Source organism: Mastigoproctus giganteus, chromosome 12 (genome assembly GCF_048544385.1).
Source record: "Mastigoproctus giganteus isolate SK-2022 chromosome 12, ASM4854438v1, whole genome shotgun sequence".
NCBI lineage: Eukaryota > Metazoa > Arthropoda > Arachnida > Uropygi > Thelyphonidae > Mastigoproctus > Mastigoproctus giganteus.
In genome coordinates, this window is record NC_143586.1 from 60,350,953 (window position 1) to 60,374,173 (window position 23,221).

At 36.6% G+C, this 23,221-nt stretch overlaps 1 protein-coding gene across 2 annotated transcripts in view; it reads right to left on the reverse strand.

Moving 5' to 3' along the window:
• The window catches only part of LOC150077096 (papilin-like), a 724,323-nt gene that overhangs the window by 325,873 nt on the left and 375,229 nt on the right, over positions 1-23,221 (reverse strand). For both annotated transcript variants that reach the window (XM_090386252.1, XM_090386253.1), the window contains exons 14-16: positions 17,304-17,477; positions 8,528-8,707; positions 1,564-1,705 (exon numbers count right to left, since the gene is read on the reverse strand). In XM_090386252.1, coding sequence (XP_090242378.1) covers positions 1,564-1,705; positions 8,528-8,707; positions 17,304-17,477 — 496 coding nt within the window. The remainder of the gene's footprint in view (positions 1-1,563; positions 1,706-8,527; positions 8,708-17,303; positions 17,478-23,221) is intronic.

The window sequence follows — 23,221 nt, forward strand, 5'->3', positions numbered from 1 at the left end:
GGCAGCAGTAGAATCTGGACTATACATCTTTAGACTGATATACAAAACTTAAATCTTGCATTTGAAGAATTCCCTTTTATTGCAATATTTATAGCTATATGATGAAAATAAATATATATTTTCTACATTTTCTAAAATAAAAAATCCGCAAAACCCATACTGTCCTTGTGCCAAAAAATTTGTCATTCAATTCCATCTTGGCAAGCAGTCTATTCCAATGTTCTGCAATACACTAGCCAAAGGTAAACTATGAAATATATTTTCATCCACCAACTCCTAAAGCCTCTATACCTGTGTGTAGAGTCTTTAGGAGTCCAAGTATATCTTCCTTAGGACCCCATACATCCCATCAGGTTCTCCCCTCAAACATGCCCAGTTGCCAAGCTGTATGGTCTGTTCCCTCCAATCATTCTGAAGACTAATGCTAAAGAATGCTGCTGATTCATTTTACTGATTCCTTCAGGATCTTATACACCTCAACTAGGTTCCCTATGATGTTCTAGTCACCTTAGATCTAACCATTTGTATGGCTTAGAGCTAAGGTGCAGAGTTGTTAAATTATCACCTCTCATCAATCTGGTCATTCTTCTTTGCATCTTTTCCAAAAGTTTCTTTTTCATTTTCTTTTTTTTAAGATATATGTCCTCAAGAGCTGAAGAGGATATTCCAAATGCACCATTATCTTATATAATATTCTCAACATTGTCTTATACAGAGTGACAATGGCAACAACCTTCTCTATTTGCAAAGGTGCTTACAAATCACATATATGACATCATGTGCTCTTCTAGCAGCCCGTTTACATAGTATGGTAAATTTCATACCCGACTATATTATACCCCTAAAGTCTCATCCTGAATCACTCTTAATTCCTCTCCCCTTGCAAAAAAGTAACTCTAGTTACTTATGGATTGGAGGGAGAAAAATTAAACCTTCAGTTGCCATTTTTTATTTTTCCAGACCATATCTGCAACCAATCCATGTCATTTTGAAGAAATATTGCTGGTTCTGGTTATCTACCACCCTTCCCACCTCAAATCATCATCAGACTTTGACAGCTCCACTTCATCCCCTCATCAATGTCATTAAAGAAGACTAGAAACAGGAGCTGATACTTGAGGGACTCCACACAGTACACTACTCAAGTTGAAAGAACGCAATATGACCATCATATCACCTAACTCTCAGCAAGGTCCAGATTAAACAAAGAAGGAACTTAGCAGTAACCCAAACTTATTACAATCCATTCATTAGACCTTCATGTTGAACCATATCAAAAGTCTTAATGAAGTCACAGTAAACAATACTGAAGTTATCTTCTGCATCCAACAGTCCCATTAACTTTTTTGTAATAACCAGCCAGATCAGTCAGACGTGGTCTCACTGTATCTTCATTGGCTTTGATGAAAACAGCTTCATAACAATAAAGAACAGTTATAAATAACATTTTAAATATTTGAATAACTTTAAAATAATTGCAATCTTGTGTCATCTATATAAAGTATCATAGCTGTAATATTTTTAAGAATATTGAAAGTAAAATGTAATCAAGGTTTATATTACCTTCATCACAAGGAAGCATGTTACAAGGTTCTTTTTTAAATGGCCTAATACTTGGGTCACACCGACTATGTGTAACAACTTTATTTTTATGGAAACATAGAATTTTTCTTGTCCTTTGTCCACCCCCACAAGGTACTGGACACTAAATGGAAAGTAAATAACAAATAAAAACATTAAAAGGCTTCATTTTATTAATGAAACTAATATTTTCAGAATTACAAAAACTGCTACAATTAACTACTCAAGACATAACAAATACACAGTCATTTAAGACTTACGGGGCGATTCGATATATTTCCTTTAGAACGTGTAAAATCATGTAGTAGTAGTGGCATGTGATGCAAGAAAGCAAATGTATGAGCTTATGCAGCATCAGCCAAAAAAAAAAAAAAAAAAAATCACACAATTCCCTCCAAATGCCTGTCCAGTTCCTCCTTAAATTTATTCAACCTATCAACTTCCACAACGACAGATGGAAGTTTGTTCCAGCAATTAACCACCCGCTGGCTAAAGGAAAATTTCCGCACATCTATTCTACATCTGTCTTTTCTTAATTTGAATTTATGCCCCCTTAGATTCGTAATCTGAACAAGTGGAAGGATCCCATCAGAATTCAGCGTGCTCAACCCATTCAAGGCCTTATATACCTCAATCAGATCACCGCACAGGTGCCTAGTCTCCAGCCACTGCAATTTGCAGAACTTAAGCCTCTCTTGGTAAGAGGATCCCTTCATTCCCCTCACCAATCTTGTTGCCCTTCTCTGTACACGCTCAAGTAAATCTACATCCTTCCTAAAATGAGGCCTCCAGACCTGTACGCAGTACTCAAGCCGTGGCCTGACCATTGCCTTATACAGAGGGATAATCACATCCTTTTCCCTGCTAGCAAAATTCCTATATATCATTGACAAATCCCCATTACCTGCCCTGGCAGCCTGTCTGCATTGCTCAGAAAACTTCATATCTGCCTGCACAATTACTCCCAGGTCTTTTTCATTTTCTACCACCTTAAGTGTAGTACCACATAGTTGGTACGTTTCTCTGGGGGTTACTTCTACCCATATGTAGTACTTTGCATTTGTCAAGGTTAAACTTCAGTTGTCACTTCTTAGCCCATCTGCCCAAATTATCTAGATCCTGTTGCAGTAGCACACTGCCATTACTGTCATTAACAACCCTGCCAACCTTTGTATCATCTGCAAACTTTGACATTAAGCCTGATATACCTTCATCAATATCATTGATAAATATACAAAACAACAGTGGACCTAACACCGAACCCTGTGGGACTCCACTAATAACATTAGTCCAAGAAGAGCAGCACCCATTGATTACCACCCTCTGTCTTCTAGCACTTAACCATCCTTTTATCCATTGTAGCAACTTACCCTTAATACCATTCTGCTCCAATTTGTACAATAGTCTTCCATGCGCAACAGTGTCAAAAGCTTTCCTGAAATCCAAATATATGATATCAAAATTATTTTTCGCATCCAGTTCCTTTGTAATCACATCATAATATCCTATGAAATTTGTCAGACAAGACTTTCCCTTAACAAACCCATGCTGTGTCTGAATTATTGCTGCAGTCTTGTCTAGATGATCCTGCAATGCATCCTTAACCTGACTCCATTATTTTACCCGGAACAGAAGTTAAACTAACTGGTCTGTAATTACTCGTGTCACCCTTCGATCCCCCTTTGTGAATTGGGGATACATTTGCACATCTCCAGTCCGTGGGAACCTCTCCTGAGTCCAAGGATGCTCTCATAATTATGGCTAAGGGTTTGTTTAGTTGCTTTGCCGTCTCCTTTAATATAACTGGATAGATCCCATCCACCCCAGGTGCTTTTCTTACGTTTAACTTCAACAATTTCTCTTCCACTTTGCTCTCGGTTATTACAAAATCATTAAGTATCTTGCTACAATTTGATGACCTTCTGCCATTTTCAGACCTTAATAATTCCTCACGTGTGAATGTAGATGCAAAATACTCATTCAGTTTGTTTGCTATCTGAGCAGGATCATCAACAGTCGAACCATCGATGTCAAGTGGACCAATCAGATTCATCCCCTTCCTTTTAGAGTTTATATAAGTAAAGAAATCCTTGCTGTTTTTCTTAGCATCTTTTGCCAAGGATTTCTCGTAATCTGCCTTCGCCTGCCGACCCTCCTTTGTGACCTGATTACAGATTAACTTATATCTGCCATATGCTTCTGAGTCGCTTTATAATTTATATGCATCCCATGCATTTTTCTTCTCTGTTACGAGTCTCATTAGTTCATTTGACAACCATTTAGGCCTAAACCTTGAACAATATTTCTTAATAGGTATGAACCTTTTAGTAGCTTCCACGATTAATTCCTTGAATGCTTCCCACTTAGAATTTACTGTTGGTAACATCGTCAGTTGATCCCACTGTACAGAAACTAAAAACTGTCGGAGACCACTGTACTCGCCTTTACGGAAGCAAAAACCCTTTCCTTTACCCCTGATAGTAGTTAAATCTTTAAATAAATCCCACGTCAGTACACTGTGATCACTGCCACCTAGTGGTTCTTTTATCTGCAAATTCCTAATACATGAATGATCACTGCTGATAACCAGATCAAGAGTATTACTTTCTCTGGTTGCCTCTCAAACATGCTGCTGCAGAAAACAATCATCCAATAAATCCACAAAAGTCTGACTAGTGTGTGAGTGCCCAACCCACAAGTTCCAGTCAATATCTGGGAAGTTAAAATCCCCCATTATAAGACATTCCGATTTATTAGCCCACTCTATTTCACTGTACAATTGTTCATTGTACTACTCATTCAAGTCATTAGGCCTATAACACACTCCTACTCTTATTTTTGCTTTCGCAGTGCTTATGTCACACCAAACTGACTCAACAGTGCACTGTTCATCTATATCAACTGGATGCACTTCTTTTGATTTTATGTTTTTCTTTATTAACAGCATAACACCTCCTCCCTTCCTATCCTGTCTATCCTTTCTGTACACATTGTACTCCCCAAATTCCAGTTCGGCATTCCTTATATGTGTGTGACACCACGTCTCTGATATCCCGACAATATCCGCCTTTGATGTCTTGACCAACACTTCAAATTCATCAAATTTATTTACTATACTTCTAGCATTGGACATGCAAGTATACATGCACCTATTCTTATTCTTAATTACTCTAACACATCCCATATACCCACCTGTTTCACGATGACTGCCATCCGTCCCTGAAACCCCCAACACCCCTCGCTCCAGGTCGCTACTTATTCTAATAGAAGTTGTGCAAGAATCACCTTCACTTCTGCCTACGGCTACTGTTAAACTATTAGTCCTTGTATCCCCCCAAGCTATCAGTTTTCCGACCCACCTAACACTGCCTCGATAGCATCAGCAAATATTCTTGCACCCTTTCTATTTAAGTGTATCCCATCCCTGTAGAAGCAGTCTCTCCTGTTAACAAGTACAGTCCAGGCTGAAAAAAATTCTATCCCTTGAGCCTTGCACAATCTTTCCAGGGCCGAATTGATCGACAAGGCTCTCATCATATACTCCCTCCTATCGTGTCTGGGCAGAATTGCAGACACTTTCAAATTCAACCCTATTTCAGGGCTTTTTTTCAACAGTGACCTGTACTTGTTAAGTAATTCTGCCGGTCTCCTACTCTTAATATCATTAGTGCCAACGTGTACAACTATATCATCTTTTGTGCCCCTAAAAGATGATATCTGCTCTACAACGTCATCAACCTTTGCCCCTGGCAGACATACCCTGGTCCTGTTCCACCTATCCTTTTTACAAAGGATGTTCCCCGTTTCCCTGACAATAGAGTCACCAACAACTACTAGTTCCTTTGGGACCAGCGCAATCTGCCTTGGGAGTTGCCGCTGTGTTGCGTGATGACCAAGTGCAAGCTCTGGCGTTGATGTGGGCAGCCGAGAGCCTGATGGGCCCCTCAATTTAGATCTTTCGAGGGCATCCATCCTGTCCTTCAAACTCTCATATAGGCCCATAACAACACTGAGTTGTCGCCTGATTTCCTTACATCGCGCACACACAAAGACATCCCCCATGGCAATATCATGTTCCGTTCCAGATAGTTCGGCAAACATTTCACAAGTTGCACATTTTTTTAGGCTGTGATGCGTTGGAGAATCGCCCCCCTCAGTTCTCCCACGAGTCACAGCACTCCTGCCACTTTGTGCCCGTTGCTTTGCTTTATATGTTTAGCATAATAACATATGTTTATCATATAGTGTCTTATTTCTATATTCATATATCAAAAATCTGTACTAATAATAAATTATCAATTACAGTATCAATTATTAGAAACTAATATAAGTATTAAAATGAATTTAATACTTATATTAGTTTCTAACATTGTTACCTCTGACATTTGTCTCATTTTATATTTTTGATGTCGACAACACATAAGTATTACACATAAAATGAGGAAAGAAATATAGAAAAGATTAAACCTAGTCTATATGAATAAGATTATTTTCAGAGCATAAGTTTTTGAATGGTAACTTGCCACTGCCATTGAGAATATCCAAAGTGCCAAACTCACATATAGTCATTTTTTAAGGGAGAAAATTTTCAAGAAAAGCATTACTTGTTCTAGAATGTAAATTAAAAAGGTGATATCACAGTACTGAGTACTATTTTAACTTTGAAGCCAGTGCTTAGAAAAAAAATAATAATAATAATATGCATGCAGTATTTATATGTAAATGGAAATGGAAGGGTATCAGACAATAAGTTTCAAAACAACAGAAAGTTAAATTAAAACAGTAACAACTGTTTTTTTTTTTCTTTCTTTTTTTCCTCATTCATTTCTTACATGGAACTGAATGCTCTCCTGATAAAGCAGATGTGGACTCTGCCAAAAAATTCATTAACAACAGGTGATGGTAACTCATCATCACATCAGAAAATGAATCCAGACAGGAAACATACCCTGATGTAAAAATGCTGAGCATATCTAGATGGTAGATGACTCTCATCAGCCAGGGAAATATCACTGCTTTGCTTATTGGGGGCTTGAAGTATTGAAACCAATGTTTAGTCTCTAAAGCAAAGCTGCCGACACCCCTATCTCTTCCATCATGCAGTATAATTGATGTCTTTTGAGGTTATGAAGGGAATCATGGTGAATCCAATCTTCCTTACATTAGAAGGGTACAGCTCTAAAACTTTAATCACAGGCTGGCCACTAGATAGTCCACTGAACCAAGCCTATTGGTAACTCTCTAGGAGGCTTCCGGATCAGCTAGTGCATAACCTTGCTGCCTCTACTCTCTGCCAAACAGTGACTGGAGGGAATATGAATTGTGTGTATGAAAGAGGCACTATTGAGGCCACATTACATCAAGGAGCTGGGTATATTCTTGCTTTGTGTATACCATATCCAAAAATTTAATTACTTCATACATATATCATGAAGTCAAACTATCATATCAAATATATCATGAAGTCAAATTACATATCAAATATATCATGAAGTCAAACTATCATATCAAATATATCATGAAGTCAAACTATCATATCAAATATATCATGAAGTCAAACTAACAGAATAAACTTAACTGCAAAAAGATCTAAACTTCCCAAAAACTTCTTAATTCATTTCACAAATATACATGGTCTCAGTTCCAATCTCAATGATATCTATTTCCACCTGCAGCCTGCCAAACCAGACTTACTGTTTTCTGACAGAACCCCAATTATCAGTTGCATCAACCACTGCTCATCTCAGTTGTCCAAATTATTTGCTGTACAATTCCTTTAATTTTGAAGATTGTACTTGTGCATCTGTCTGCTCTGATATTCCCTATCAGAGACATAGTAATTTGGAATTGCCCCTTTTCTATCTTTTCTGACTCTACCCCCATTTTGTCAAATTCATGTATGGCCTCTATCATTCTCCTCACTCCACTAATCACTTGGAACTCTTTGACTTCCTTCTGTTTTGCTCTCAGTGTTACATTTCTTTTAAACAATTACTCACTTATAAATCTCAAATCTGCCCTACCATTGAATATTGTTCCCACATCTAGAGTGGTACCCCCAGAACCTCTCTCAGGCTTCTACACTCCAGTCAGGTTAATTATATTTTAAATTAATTATCAAAAATTGTATAATTAATTTTTGCCTGTTCAGTCCAATCCTGTTAAGAGATTCTCATTCATTAATAGTATTTGCAGGGATGGAGGAGGAACTAATTCTGCTGATTGTTATTTCTATTTGATAAAGATTCCCAAATTTTCTTCAAAGTCAGCATGTACAATAAAATATTTAAATTTATGTCAGCTATGTGACTTCTACCTCATGGTGAGAATCTATTGGTATACCATTTTCTTTATCCAGATGAAGAAAATCTGGTAACAACCTGCTAGTTTTTCAAGGATCTGAATCCAGATTTCAACCATCTACAGCAATAGCATATCATCTAATTTCACATCTCTTTTGAGGCCTAAACCTCAAAAAAAAAATCAGACCAGGCTCTGTGCTGAAAATGTGGAATCATCTGGAAAAGAACAATAAAGATATTTTTTATTTCACAATCATCAAGGTTATTTTGACATTAATGATCTAATATTTTGCCACAACATAAATAGACTAATGGAGGCAGCAGAGAACACAATACAGAGGAACAGCAGCTTTTTATTGATCACATACTTTTATTATTATTATTCGACATCATTACAGTTAATTTTTTTATTCCCATTTTTTTATTATTAGTGGATGGATAGATTTTACTCCAAAATATACCATTAATATATAAGTTTTGAAAAAATGTTTTCCTATATACAGTCATCCACATTTATCTTAAAAAGAACAAAAGTTAAAAAATTAAGTTTAAAATTGAAAGTTTTTATGTTAAATAAGTTTTAAATTAAATAAATTTTTTTAATAAAACTCATAATTAATTTTTGATAATTAATTTAAACTTACCCTATTCCATGGCCCTGTAAACCACATGCCTTTACATGGAGCTCGGGTGCAATTGCGTACCGTTGGAAATTTTTTTTCAGCAGCACATTTTTCATCGTTTACTTTTTTGATACTTTCTGTCTCCCAGATACCACAAAACACTACACGAGTCTGAACTCCAGTTCCACATTTAGCAGAACACTAATGTGTTTAAAAGTAATCATAAATTTTTATATATCATATAAGTATAGCTTTATAAATTTATAATAGAGACAAGCAGCTTATGTACACAATTTTCAGAATTAATTTTATAATATATAACTACAGTAAATCCTCATTAATCCGGACCCCGGTAATCCATACGTCACTTAATCCGGACAGCTCTAAAAAAATTTAAAAGTGTAAAAATCAAATAACGATTGGGCTCAAAGCTCATATGTATTGTGTCTGAGATCATTAGGCTGTGATGACTCATGCTGCACAAACAACCTGGTTCCCGGCTGCGGTTCAGACAGTTGTTTGTCGTTTGCTCCGCAGTTATGCACTTCTGTCTTTTGTCATTTGTGCTGTGCAGTTAAACAATGTCTTTAAGTAAGCCTAGTGTAGGACAGAAGCGTAAGCATAAAATGCTTTCTCTTCACAATAAACTATCGGTGAGAGAAAAACTTGAAAAAGGAGATTCAGTGTACAGCATCTGTCTTGAGTATGGCATCACAAAACAAACCGTGTTGGACATTAAAAAGAAACAAAGTGAAATTCGTAATTTTGTTCTCAAGTTTAACGTGGAGAAAGAAAAAAGTAAAGTTAAACGAATGCGGATGCCTACTGATAAAGCACTAGATGATGCTGTGTACAAATTATTTTCTGAACTTTGTTCATCTGGTTTGGCTGTGTGAGGAATAGAAATTCAAGCAGCGGCGGAGAGACTGGCTAAACAGTTAGGAATTGAACAATTTAAAGCGAGCTCAGGTTGGCTTTTTAGATTTAGAAGATGGCATAACATTTCAAACAAGAAAATGTGTGGGGAAATTCTTAGTGCTGATTTTGAAGCTGTTGAGCCTTTCAGGAAACAACTGACTGATTTTATTCAAAAGGAGGGTTACCAATTGAACCAGGTGTACAACTTTGATGAGACCGGACTGTTTTGGAGTGCTCTGCTTGAAAATACACAAGCATCAAAGACTGAGAAAACCACGCCTGGAAGAAAAATAAGCAAGGAACATGTTTCAGCATTGCTGTGTGCAAATGCTGATGGAAGCCATATGTTAAAAACTGTCATCGTTGGGAAAAGCTAAAAACCATGTACCCTAAAAAACATTGTAGTAATGGACGATCTACCGGTAAACTACTACAATTTCCACAATGCATGGTATACCACAGAAATAACAATGGATTGGTTCCAAAAGAAAGCTGTGCCAGAAATCATAAGACATCAAATCAAAGATTTGAAAATCCCAGAAGACGAAGCTAGATTTGCTAGATAATGCACCAATCCACCCTGATGTTGACAAACTCATCAGTCGAGATAAGAAGATTAAGTGCGTGTTCCTGCCACCAAACACGATATATTTTCCAGCCTATGGACCAAGGGGTGATCTACGCGGCAAAGTGACTCTACAGAAAGAAGTTTCTGAGTGAAGTCCTAGAAGTCGAGAAGCCACTGATTGATGAAGTAGACAGAAGAGGACAACAGACATTGAAAAATTTAAAGTTGTACAATGCAAAGATCTATGATTTACAACTTTGCTGATGCTGCAAAAGAAATCAATTCAAAAACTTTGGCGAATTCATTGAAAAAACTTCTCTTAGATGAAGAGGCTAATCCAGAAACAGATGGTTGTGAGATAGAGGACTTTCATGAGACTCTACAACGAGGAGGGAAAAAAGCTGTGTCCTTAGAGGAGATAGAGTCATGGATAGAAGAAATTGAAAATGATACTGGCTACCACATCATGACCGAAGAGGAGATTGCAGTTAGTGTAATGGGAGCAGCAGAAAGTTCAGACGGAGGAAGAAGATGAAGTGAGCAACAACTCTCAGCCAAAAATTAAAAGTGAAAGACCACTTGAACTTTGTAATTCAGTATGTTGAACAATCAACAAATGAAAACGTATCTGCCCATTATGAACACTTAAGACACCTACGTGAATTGGTAATAAAGGAAATAAACTGCAGACAATCACAAAAAAAAAAAAAGTAATTTTTTCAAACCAGTGAATGTGGCAAGTGATGTAAGTGAAGATGAACCAGTGCAATCTCGTTCTAAGTGATTATGGACCTTATGTATTATTAATGTAAATACAGTATGTACATATGTACATACATACATATATTTACTACATATTTTTGACTATGTACGTATGTACATATGTACATACATACATATATTTACTACATATTTTTGACTATGTACATACATATTTTTAATGTAAAATAAACATGTTTTTACTGTTATCCGCATATATTATGTTGTTTAAATAAGCTTTACCCAGCAAAACAAATAACACTCCTTCCTCTGCTGGGTAAGGTATGTTGTTTGATTTTTAGGAGCATTAGCAACTAAGGCCATATTGCTCCGGGATATGCGGTGGTCATTCCCTGACCTTTCTGCATCCTCTGTATTTGGTGGTGACGGGCTCGAACCCCGGTCTAATCAAGAAGCATGTGCTACGCACTGCTGCTCCTTCCCACCTGGCTACGGAGGCGCCTGGGTAAGGTATATGAAAAAATAACTGAAGCCAAACAATACAATTATGAAAATAAATGGGACATCACCCTACCAATTGGCTTCAGGAAAAACCAGTGTACTTGAGAACACACTTTATTGAATAGTCATACCAGTAAAAAGCACTCTCCCACAAACACATGCTCAGGGTCTTCACAGATTTCCATGCTGCTTTTAACAGATTTTTCTGGCTTCAGAGTTAATAACTGCTCCCATCAAATCTATAACACAATCAGAAGCTACTGACTATTAGAACAGCTACTATAAAAAAAAAACATATTACAAGATGAAAAAAATCATAACCAGACAGAGGTTGTCCCTCTAAGGATCCCCATCTTTGAAATATATTTCTTGAAAGCTGGTTGAATAATCAGACTGAGAATGTTTCCACTATTGGGAACTCTAGATGAGAACTAGAAAAATATGCCCACACAGTATTTGCCAAGCATGGCACATAGTGTGGAGACATGCAAACTTTTACAGTGCCTCCCACTAAAACAAAAATAATGTATATGAAGGGCAACTTTAGCACAAATACACTACTAAGTGAAAATTTTAATATCTATAGTAATTAGGATAACAAGAACAAACTGCAAAATAAAATGAAATGCTCCTCCCCCCCCATATAAATGTGTATTTGTACCCATTGTCACCTAAGGGGCTGGCATAGGGCTACAAAAGCCAACCCAGGTAACAGTAGAGGTCTGAGTAGCCACAGTACAATGCCAAGTGTTGCTGACAATGACTCACACATTCAAAATAATATCTATCCCTGCACTGCAGTATCTGCAGTGCATGGAAGGCCCCAGCATGACCTGAGGGACTCAGTAGCCACTTGCACGAATGCAGAGCTATCAAAATAATGCATATCACTACAAATCTGGCAAGTGACAAAATAAGAAAACAGGAAAATATGGAAATACTTCACAAAGCAATGGAAGATGAGATGGGAGACCAGATATAAAGGCAGTATTACCAAGAAATTCATGCTACAGGTCATATTTGCTGAGGGTAAAACCTTACTGTGGTTTACAATGGGAACTAATACCACCTTTCTGCTGAGTGGCCACAGCTTGATGAATGCCAAATTGGCCAAATTTGTCCTCAGCACCATGGAAAACAATCTGTACAGTAATTTTAATATTGAGAAGTAGACACACAATGTTTACACCTGTTTATTTTCTCTACGAGGCATGCAGGAAAAAAATGACTGCCCATTTCAATAGCATTCATATCAGAAATGAAACCATCTTTATTTGAAATAGAGAAACTATTTTACCTCTAAGGACTTTGCTAACAAGATATTTAAGAGGAAAGTGCTATGAATAATATAAATAGGAGATAAAATGTAACACTACAACACAATGGTACAGTGCAGCGTTACATACATCCACTTCATTTACTGACACCACACTGCCACACAAGCTCCTCAGAATGCAACTGCATCTAATATATGGCTTCAATTAAAATAAAATAAATTTTCTGTTTATACTCCGGGAAGATAGGCAGAATACAAGAAACAGCACTGTATTCAGCAGTCACAGGCAGTGAATTTGGTTTCCACTAGAGCAGTCATTCTGATAGCCTGGCTGTGCTATGGCATCATCACAGAGAACGTGCATTCCCATCCAACTAATGCAAGCACAGAGTCAGAAATTCCCCTGCCCCCTCCCTCTTTTCTCTACAGCCCCCCCCCCTACAATGAGATTCTTCTCTACACACAGAACTATCTACTAATCCAGCTGACTGACACCCTTCACTAGTTTGGGAACGACCACTCTACTCTTCACACAACATTAGCAATTTTGCTGATGGTATGGGGTGAGAAGGTATATATACAGAGAGAGCCATTTACTCCCTCAACTAAAGCACTAACCTTAAGAGAAAGTAACCTATAATCTACACAACACACATATGGAACAAAAAAAAAAAAAAAAAAAAAACGAATTTACAGATATAAGAGAATGCATGAATAGTTTGCTTGAAAGAATGACTGTAGATTAGCACAAGAAATAGGTATTAATGTCTGAGTGAAAGACCTAGCTATATCTGAGATGGAATTGATAGATGCTCCCATTAACTCTCCCCCTCAGCTCCTACTAGTCACCAACTTGGCTGCTCCCATCCCCACTCCTGTTGGAAAACACAATTTGATATATCAAACAGCTACCAAGCACACACCTTCACCAAAAGATAGCTATCTTTCTTATATACAATGTTTAGAACAGAGATGACTAAAGGAAAGATAAAAAAAATAAAAAAATAAAAAACACAGACTGAGAACACAAAATTTAACATCTTAAACATATAGAGACCAGGACCAGATGTGTACAGATGGGGGTAAGAGGAACACAGCCAAAAATATTCAAATGGGGCATGGCCCAATAAAAACATGCTTGACTTGGGCATTCTGGGGAGAGATATATACTATACTTTCATAAAGTATTAGTATCTGCCCTGCAAAGGCTATTACAGTGTGTGTGTGTGCGTGCATGCTCTCGTGCAGTTGCCACACAGAATAGTATGCAATATTCTAGTACAGCAATTCCTTACCTATTATAATTCACATTTTTAGTGGCAAATGATGCAAGATCTTCAATGAATTACCTTCTCTGTCTCAATCCTGATCTGATCATAACTATAACTCCCCCTGCTCCTCTTATCAACCTATTTTCCTCTCATACATTTTTTTTGATAACTTAAATATTTTTATTATTACTTCACAAATAATAGTAATAAATAAATTTTTATTTATTAGTATTATTTTTTATTTATTATTATTATATATATATATATATTTTTTTTATTTTCTTATCTATTTTTTCTCGCATGGCTTGCCCTCTAGAAACCCAGGTCCCAGAGGGCAGCCCCCAGTGCAGAGTATCAGTGGATGATGCTCATGGCCTGCTTCCTCGTGGCAAGAGATGGGAACTACCCAGTGAGTTCCCAGGTGATCTAATCCTGTGCTGCTTAAGTGGCCAGTCATACAACAAAAAGACAGAACATAACATTAAGCATACAAATCTACACAACACATAAGTGCCTATGCAGAGAAGCTACAACACAGATGGTATCAACAGACTGTAGGCTGATCCCAAGGAACTACCTAAACAGAAACACAAACAAAATACTTATCTTTCTGTACACTCTCCATTCACCATATTCAAAAGGCGCCTCCATAGCCAGGTGGGCAGGAGCAGCAGTGCGTAGCACACACTTGATTAGACCGGGGTTCGACCCCGTGACTACCGCATATCCCAGGAGCAATATGGCCTTAGTTGCTAATGCTCCTAAAAACCAAATAACAAACAAACAAATCATATTCAAATTCTGTATCCTCTATGCTGCCAGAATGGCACCATGTTTCTAAGGATATCCTTACAATGTCTACATTTGATGCTTAACCAATACTTCAAATCCATCAAATTTGTTTACTATACTCCTAGCATTAGGGTACAAGAAAGTATATATGTGTGACTGTTATTGATATTAGTAACCCAAACACATCCCACACATATGCTTGTTCCATGAGGACCCCCAGCAAGCCTTGTAATTCCCCAACCTTGCTTTTCAGTCTAATGCATGTGCAATAGAAGCAACAGAAGAATCAATTTCACTTCTGTTTACAGTTTCTATTAGTCTATGTATCAACAAATAGTATCACCCAAAACTAGCAGTTTTCTGAACTACCTAATGCTGCCTCAATAGCACCAGCAAATATGCTTGCACTCCTTCAATTGAAGTATATCCATTCCTGTAAAAACAGTCTCTCCTGTTAACAACTTGGTCCTTGAAGCTTATCACAGACATTCTCTCGGGTATTACTAGGTTTTGCAACTTGGGGGTCTAAAACGTTGATGGAACTGATATTCAGGTGACACATGTGAGTCAAGTGGACCAAATTTCAGTAAAGTCTAATTGTTTTGTGACAATCAAATCCTCTGCTTGCACTTTCACAATGGTGGGACTGTTAGCAATCCTGGGTATAATCCCCATGTGCAAGTCCTGAAATATGGCACCTAGTATACTGGAGGTGAACACCTAGAAGTGAACCAACGTAAGCAGGAGCAGAGGTATGGCATCCACACCTCTGCTTCTGCTTACACTGTATCTTCTGTGTGGTGGATGCCACACCACACAGAGGAATACCACCCCTCTGTGTTTCCATGAGGACCTTTAGCAAGCCTTGTAATTCCCCAAACCTTGCATTTCAGGCTAATGCATGTCCCAATAGAAGCAAGAAACACAAGAATCAGTTTCACTTCTGTTTGCAATAACTATTAGTCTATGTATCAACAAATAGTATCCTTTCTCCCAAAACTAGCAGTTTACTGAACTATCTAATACTGCTTCAACAGCATCAGCAAATATTCTTGCATCCCTTCAATTTAAGTATATTCCTTAACATATTTCTTAAATTCTAAGTGAACTGCATCAGCTGCTGCAACACAAACACTGAGCCATTCCTCCTTGCATCAAAAGTTCATAGATAACATCTTGTTGCTTAAATCTGATTAGCCACCCAGTGAGGAAAAGAAGCTGCCGTCTACTCCCAATGCTTTGTGAAATAACTTGGCTTTATGTATATACATTGTGCCAGACATGGATATTCCTTCTGCTTGTTTTTTAATTGAACCACTGAAGGAAGTAGGGCTAAATCCAAGCCTTCACAAGATGACTTTTTCATGCTCTTTTTCTTTGGAAGGACCTATACCACTATCACAGTTCCAAATTCCTTTTGACTTTTGTTTTGTTTACATCACAAACAGTATGAACCTCAAACTATTTGTGATGTAAAGCAAGTTTTTCATGCAAGTTTTGTTGCTGATTCCCCCTTTTCAAATTTTTTAATTAACTGAAGCTTTTGTTTTATAGTGAGTACAACTTTCTTCCATTTTTTATTCATTTTCCTGGGGGTGTATATTTAGAAAAATTATGCTTTAACAAGAAATTATGCCACTAAATTACTGCATTAAGAAATACACCAACTTCTCCCTTAGCTAAAGACATATTGAGAAATGTCCTCTTCTCACACACTTCCCACTCCCTGTGTGCTTGCATGTACCAGAAGATGAGTCATACAGGGATGTCTTTGCTTTTATGAACCAAATATTCTGTGTATATTTTTATAGTGCATAATTTTATGAATCAAATGATGAGCAAATTAAAGAAAAATCATGCATGGATAATCTACAAAATGAATAATCAAAAGTACATTGTACATTTGTACAAAGTACATTGTATTTTGTACAAATGTACTTTTCTATTGTACAAAATTGCCATAAGCATTACATTGTAATACAAATTTCATGGCGCCTCCGTAGCCAGGTGGGAAGGAGCTGCAGTGCATAGCACACGCTTCTTGATTAGACCGGGGTTCGAGCCCGTCACCACCAAATACGGAGAATGCGGAAAGGTCAGGGAATGACCACCGCATATCCCGGAGCAATATGGCCTTAGTTGCTAATGCTCCTAAAAACCAAATAACAAACAAATTTCATGAAAATCTGTAATCCATTCACTGGGAGGTGAGTTGTTACATGTGGATGGATGTATGGTGAAGACAACAGGTTGTTGTTGTTGTTGTTGTTGTTGGGTTTTATTGGCGGATTAGCAACTAAAGCAAAGAAGACAATAGGTAGGTACTTATACATATATGTATGCAAGTGTGCCTAAAAATTACCTCAGTGAAATTTATATCACTGAAAAAATAATAATAAAATAATACTAAAATTGCTCAAAAGAAGAAAAGCTGATTCAATCATTTTAATTCAATACATTTAGTTTTACATTTAAAGAATAAAATACTATGATAAATTATTTGTTGAAAGTAATATTCATAATATCACAAAGTATTTACCTCACTCCATTCTGAAGTATGGAGTGAGGTAAATACTTTGTGAAATTTATATCACTGAAAAAATAATAATAAAATAATACTAAAATTGCTCAAAAGAAGAAAAGCTGATTCAATCATTTTAATTCAATACATTTAGTTTTACATTTAAAGAATAAAATACTATGATAAATTATTTGTTGAAAGTAATATTCATAATATCACAAAGTGTTTACCTCACTCCATTCTGAAGTATGCCACATTGCATCACAGGGAGGAGATTCTGGACAAGGACGTGTCAGTTCTGGAAGACGAGACTTATCACATACTTCTCCTGGAAAAATTGTTCCTTTTTCATTAGAACAATATGCTTCACGTGACTCCATCTGTGGACCACATACTGCTTCACACTGCAAGTATTATATCAAAAAATAAAATTTTAAATGGATTTATCCTGAAAACAACATATAATTGAAAAATGCATAAAATGAAATAAAATAAACATATATTGTGTGAAAGGGAGAGAGAGGAAATCAAATTAAAAACACTGTTACACTATGTAATAGAGTTTTAAATGTTTATTGAAGTGAACAACATCAATTTACACTTAATACTTTGGAAACATTTCAAGGTTCAACTGAACCAAATCATCAAGCCTATGGGAGAAGTAAAAACACAAAAGAAATCAAATTAGCAACAGGATTCCACTATGAAGTTACATTAATGAATTTTAATACAATATTGGCATTCTGATGGTTAAGTTAGATACCTTACATTAAATTAAATTCATTACAAAATTACAAAGAACGTTTTGTGAGAAATTGTCTTCCAGTAACAAGGAATATTGAGAACATTTAAATTTGGAAACCACAAGGAGACCATCTGGTGTTATAGAAAGGAGTGTACAAAAACATACAGAAACTTAAGGTAAGTTAACTCACAAAGCAGAGAGATATGGAAGTAAACTTAAAACAGTAAAAATGAAAAGCAAAGAACACAGCTCGCACAAATTGCAACAAACATGATATGTGCAAGTGAGATACGGAGTAATGAGTTTCTGAAAATTTATTTATGTTTTTTATATGATTAAATATTTCATGGAAGGGGAAACACATTTCACCACAATAACATGAAAAACCCACAGAATTCCAGCTATCGGTACTATCGCAATAAGAGCAAGTTTATTACCCATTTCATACTGTAATTAGATTACACAATCAGAAAAGCCCAATAAAATGGAAAGTGCAAATTGTTTTTATTATTTTATGGTCGTGACCTCCAGAAATGTGCTTCAGAAAAATATCACGAAGGCGATAACAACTAGTGAGTCAACAGCGGGGATTCACAAAAAAGAATGAAACATTGAAATATTACATCTAACATAATAGCAGGATTTTCCCAGCACAAAAGCTCAAAGATACCCTGTTATATGAGGTTTCCTGTAATTCTCTAACTGTGTTAGAGCGAAACCATGTTGTGCGAGGATTGCTGCAGTTTATTAATCGTGTTAGAGTGAAATCATGTTGTAGAAGTACTGTGTTATACGGGGGGGTTGCCTGTATTCAAACGAGGGGAATATAAGTTCATTTTTCAACGAACACAGTTTCCTGTTGAATTTGCTTTTAGTATGACAATAAACAAAAGTCAAGGTCAAACATTATCTAAGGTTGGCGTTGACTTAACATCATGTTTTTTGCATGGACAATTGTTCTTTGCATTAAGTAGAGTGAAGGCAGCTAAAAATCTATTTGTATAAACAGAAAATGAATCAAAAAACAAAAAAATTTAACAAGAAATGTTTATAATCAAATATATAAATGATGGTTTTGTTATTAATTTGTTTTTAGATAAATTAATATAATATAATTTTTGTACATCTTTTGATTTTTAGAAGTGGGTGTGGGGGTTTCTTTCCACTAAAAAAAATTAAAATATAAAAACGTATAATTCAGGTTCATGTGCACAAGTCAGAGGGGAGCAAAGTGACCATCTGACTTGCTTATTTAAAATATACTTTTAATACTTGTATCTTTTTATATATTCTTACCTTTATACACACCATAAACACCTTTGGACATAGTGACCTATTATTATAGGTCACTGCAACCTTTTCTGTTTATATCTTCATTTTAGGGAAGAGGAAGAAGTGTGAAGGTGAGAGGTCCTGAGAATAAGGTGGGTACTACAGATTTTCAAAGCCACGCCTAATTGCTAAGTCCACTTTGCATGCAGCTTTGTGGGCAGAAGCACTGTTAGCTATGAGGAAGGGAGACTTTTAGATAGCTATCCAGTGTATTCTGACAATCATAAGTAATAGTAGCTTACATGTGAAGTGCCACCACAAGAATGTTACATCATTTGTAGTTAATAAAAAGAAATAAAAAAATTGGTTAACTTGAATGTTTAGTATAGAATTATCTGATGGCTACATTTAGTGCTTGAGTTTATACAGTTATGTAGTTAATAATTATTTTTATAAATTTGTTAAAAATTAACTTAGAAGTTATTATACGGACTTGCTATATAAGAATATACAGCAAGTCCTTCTTTACTTATATAAACTCTAGAAGAAAGGGGATGAATCAGATTGATCTACTTGATGTTGATGGTTCGACTGTTGATCCTGCTCAGATAGCTGACAAACTGAATGAGTATTTTGCATCTACATTCACACATGAGGAATTCTCTAGGGAAGTGGAGGACAGAAGCTTATTAAACTCTTAACGGGGAGCTTAATGATTTTGTAATAACTGAGAACAAATTGGAGGAGAAATTGTTGAAGTTAAACATAAGAGAAGCACCTGGGGTGGATGAGATCAATCCAGTTATATTAAAGGAGGTGAAAATGGAATTAAGCCTCTTAGCCATAATTAAGAGAGCATCTTTGGACTCAGGGGAAGTCCCCCATGGACTGGAGATGTGCAAATGTATCCCCAATTCACAAAGGGCGATTGAATGGTGGCATGAGTAATTACAAACCTGTTAGTTTTACTTCTGTTCCAGGGAAAATAATGGAGCTACTGGTTAAAGAAGCATTGCAGGATCATCTAGACAAGACTACAGTAATAACTCAGACACAGAATCGGTTTGTTAAGGGAAAGTCTTGTCTGACATATTTGATTGGATACTATGATGTGGTAACAAAGGAATTGGATGCAAAAAATAATTTTGATATCATATACTTGGAATTCCGGAAAGGTTTTGTGTTGCACATAGATACTGTTGCACGCACTGTACAAATTGGAGCAGTATGGTATTAAGGGCAAGTTTCTGCAATGGATAAAAGGATGGATGAGTGGGAGAAGACAGAGATTGGTAATCAATGGATGATGCTCTTCGTGGAGTAATGTTATTAGTGGAGTCCCCCAGAGTTTGGTGTTGGGCCCACTGTTGTTTTGTATATTTATCAATGATATTGATGAAGGTATATTGCCCTTAACATCAAAGGTTGTCAGGGTTGTTAATGACAGTATGCTACTGCAACAGGATCTATCACATTTTCATTGAAGTCCCCAAGAGAATCAGGGTGACCTAGAGCATTATCCAACATATGGGATATAGTAGTGCTTTAAAAGTTAATTTATTTTGCCTACAGTATCTCTTTACCGCTAGACAAAACTACGATTGAAGCCAGGCTTGACCTTTTATTTGCATGTCAAATGACTGGTAGAAATGCTTTTTTATGTTTTTTAATGCTCTGGGATTCTCAGACTGATAGATAAGCATAGGTTTTAATTTAAAGTGACCCTCTGCTTTGCCTCCTAATAAAAGAGTTAATCTATCTATAACTCCTCTGTGGCCACTTCGTAATCCTACATCTTTTGTCACATAAGTTCTTGATGGGGTTGTCTTTCAAAAAAAGACCTGTCCCAACAACATTAATATTTGACGATCATCATAACCACCTGCCAACTGGCAAAGCAGAGGGTCACTTTAACTAATCCTTGGAATCTGGGTGCAAATTTCACATCAGCATCCTTATCTATGCTTGCAGCTTCACCAGACAGCTTTAACATTAATCAAATTAATCCAGGGGCTCACATCTGGTGAGTATGGGCTTGGCACACCCAGGGTCCTCAGCTGTATATCATCATTCTTCTCTGTCTTGGTGATTCCTTCTACTTCTGACTCTTGCCCTCTCCCTTTCTCAGGGTAACTCGAAAAAAATTTTTGGCTGGTGCAGCATAAGCCTCAAGCTTCCTTGCACCATATGGCTAATAATAATAATAATAATAAAATCGATAGAAGGATCAAATAGCTAAGATTGTTAAAATGCTTAACTGAATTTTGGAGACAGAGAAAGCTTGAAATTGACTGCTAGACTGGGATAACTGAACTGAACTGTGATTATTTTATAGTTCGAGATGTAACAGTGCTTTACTTTAAATCAGAGTTAATGGCTAACCATGTATCATTACTCCCTTTCACACAGTTAGCATCAGATATGGACAAGGCACAGTTTGTCTTTTTTTGTAAACTAGAACACTACCTCCAAAAAGAAGTCAATTGCAAAACACATCTTAAATTTCTTAACCAGTGTAAGGAAAACAATGTCAATTCAAAAGGAATTATTCTAAGAGATCCCATCAAAAATTCTGTTCTTCCAAAATCCACCAAATTGCACAAAAGAAACTTATCATATCTATGACTTGACAACTAAGAAAAGATATCTCCTTCAACAGTAGCCCTTCCCTTCAGATGGAAAACTACTTAAGACAGGTAGTTACTAATGAAAACTCTACCTTAATATTATGTTCCATCAACAATAAACTAAACAGTATTCAATTACATAAGATTGCAGCAGTAAACAATAAATTTAATTCCCTCCTAAATCAGCATCCACCCAATAAACAACCAGAAACCCACAAACCAATGGGCCCCAACTTCTGATCTACATTCATGAGCAACAGCTCAAAACAAGAAAACTGTGCAAGGACCAATACCAATCATAATTTCCCCAATTTGCAACTCAAGCTGCCCATACCTGTAATCAACTGAAGCAACAAAGAACTCTCCCAAAAAGAAATATAGTACTTAGTACTTTGCATGGGTTGAATGTTGAGAAGGTGAAAGGAGATACTTGTTGACATTACACTTGAATTTCTGTATATTGTAATTTTCAGGAAATACATATGAAGGAAAGTTATTCCAGATTATCGGAAGTTGAATGAATAAATGAGGAAGAAAAAAAGGTGGTTTGGTGAGTTTGAAGTTGGATACTGACTGGATGTGTTATTGACAGGTTAGCAAGAGAGAGAGAGAGAGAGAGAGAGAGAGAGAGAGAGAGAGAGAGAGAGAGGGAATTATAGAAGCTAATTCAGAAGAATAGCACAATGGAACTATCTATAGAAAAGCATACAGCAGAAACAGAATGTCTATGAGAAAGTGCGTAGAGAGACCTTGTTAGGGATGAGTCCTTAAGTAACCTAACTGCCCACTTTTGAATGGAATCTAGATCCCTGAGAGAGGTTTTGGAGGTGCTGCCCCATGGAAGGGTGGATAGTAACACCAAGAGCAAAAGAGAAAGCCCTTTTTTTTTTTAGAAGCAGAGGAGGCAATATTTGTAATATGCTAATTAAAGGAAAGATTAGAAGTTGGAGTAACCATCAACAGAGATATGTGATTTTGCCTAGAAATCAGATTGTCATTGAAAATAAGCTTAGAAGAAGGAGAATCCTTTAGAAATAGGACAGGACTCAGTTTTAGAAGGATTGAAATAAACAAAGTTATCTTTGCCCCACTGGAGATCAGCATTTAAGGAACCAGTAGTGGATAATCGAGACGTTGAAGCTGTTTGAGCAGGGCAAGGTTTCTGAACTGGAAGGTGGAATGAAATTAGCATTAGCATTAGCATTAGTAGAGGCATATGATGCAAGAAAGCAAGCTTATTCACCATCAGCAAAAAAAAAAAAAAAAAAAAAACACACAACCACTACTCCCATTTCACCCCTCCATTCGTTCGAAATACCTGTCCAGCTGAGCCTTAAATTTGTTTAGGCTATCAACTTCAACAACAAGTGATGCAAGTCTATTCCACAAACCAACTGCCCGCTGGCTAAAGGCAAATTTCCGCACATCTATCCGACATCCGTCCTTCCTCAATTTGAATTTATGCCCTCTCAGGTGATTATTCTGAGCAAGAGGAAGAATCCCA